The following is a 1,184-nucleotide window of genomic DNA, read 5'->3' as shown; positions in this document are numbered from 1 at the left end:
GCAGGCTTCCAGCCTTTGATGTGCTTTCCCTGCAGCTCTCTGGCACAGTCCCTTACGTTGTCTGTTTCCATCAGGAGCTGGAACACTGCTGGCACACCTCAGCCTGCACTCTTTACCTACCCTTCTCCTCCTGCCTCCAAACAGGTAATTTTTGTATTGACTTTGGTTTTAAACTGATTGATTTTAGCTTATTTTTTCTCTGTGTGCTTTAACCATCTGGTAACTAGAGTGAATGTTGCCAACAAACTTTGTCACACTTTTGCTTTTATATTAAACCTACTTTTGCTGCTGATTCTTTGAGCGACCTTAAAACACTGATTCACAACACAGCCCTGCTGGTCCAAAGTGCCACCTATGTCCCACAGACACGAGCAAACAGGCAGAGGGGCATGCAGCACAAGCCCCCAGCGCGTGCACACACACACACACAGAGGTGCTCATGGGGTTAGGCGGCAGAGAACCATGCCTTCCATAGCCCACAATTCTAGAGCCAGACACACCACCCCTGCTTAAAGGCACACATAAAAGAGGATTTATTACCCCAAGCCTGAAAGCCACTAGATCTAAAAGTGACATTCTGCTGGGTAAGAGCAAAACAACTAAACAATAAAGCAGGGTGGACTTGTGATGCCCACTCTCCATCTCTACCAAAGGGCAAGCAGAACCTGGACCAGAGGGACAGTACCTGACTCTGCCTCTCGAAGCAGCCATGGCCGGCGCACGATAACAAAGTCCTTTTCATTGTCCTTCACCTTCTGCCTTTTTGGAGGAAGACAGGGCGACGACACCAACAGGTCCTGTGGTGTGTTCTCATTGCCCAGCTTGTCTTTCTTAAGGGCCGACACTCCCATACCCGAGAGAAGCTCCGAGGTCTTGCCGGGGTCCCATTCCAAGCTGGTGGAAACATTAGTGCTAGAGGATGGGATCTCCTGGAGGTGCTTTCTGCAGACACAGCAAAACCCAGAGGCTCTAAGGGTACTGCCAGACTGACAGCAAACACAGGATGGGGATCCTTGAAGCATTTCAGTCACTCGCACTCCACATCCGTACACAGGGCAACTAAGTGTGGGATCTGCGGGCGCTGGAAGCACAAGCAGCGGCCACAGCGCAGGCGTGTGCTCGCTCTGGCAGGCTTTGGGGAAGAGCCCGCCAGGGATCGAGCGCGCCCCGCTCCCGGATGGGGC

The 1,184-nt window shown here is 52.1% G+C and overlaps 1 protein-coding gene across 1 annotated transcript in view; it reads right to left on the bottom strand.

Moving 5' to 3' along the window:
* The window catches only part of SKP2 (S-phase kinase associated protein 2), a 10,698-nt gene extending 9,661 nt beyond the window's left edge, over positions 1–1,037 (bottom strand). The window contains exon 1 of the mRNA XM_014309102.2: positions 686–1,037. Coding sequence (XP_014164577.1) covers positions 686–1,022 — 337 coding nt within the window. The 5' untranslated portion in view covers positions 1,023–1,037. The remainder of the gene's footprint in view (positions 1–685) is intronic.
* Between the last annotated feature and the right edge of the window lie 147 nt (positions 1,038–1,184).

The sequence above is a fragment of the Geospiza fortis genome, unplaced genomic scaffold (assembly GCF_000277835.1).
Source record: "Geospiza fortis unplaced genomic scaffold, GeoFor_1.0 scaffold163, whole genome shotgun sequence".
Lineage (NCBI taxonomy): Eukaryota > Metazoa > Chordata > Aves > Passeriformes > Thraupidae > Geospiza > Geospiza fortis.
This window is presented reverse-complemented; position numbering and strand designations above follow the sequence as displayed.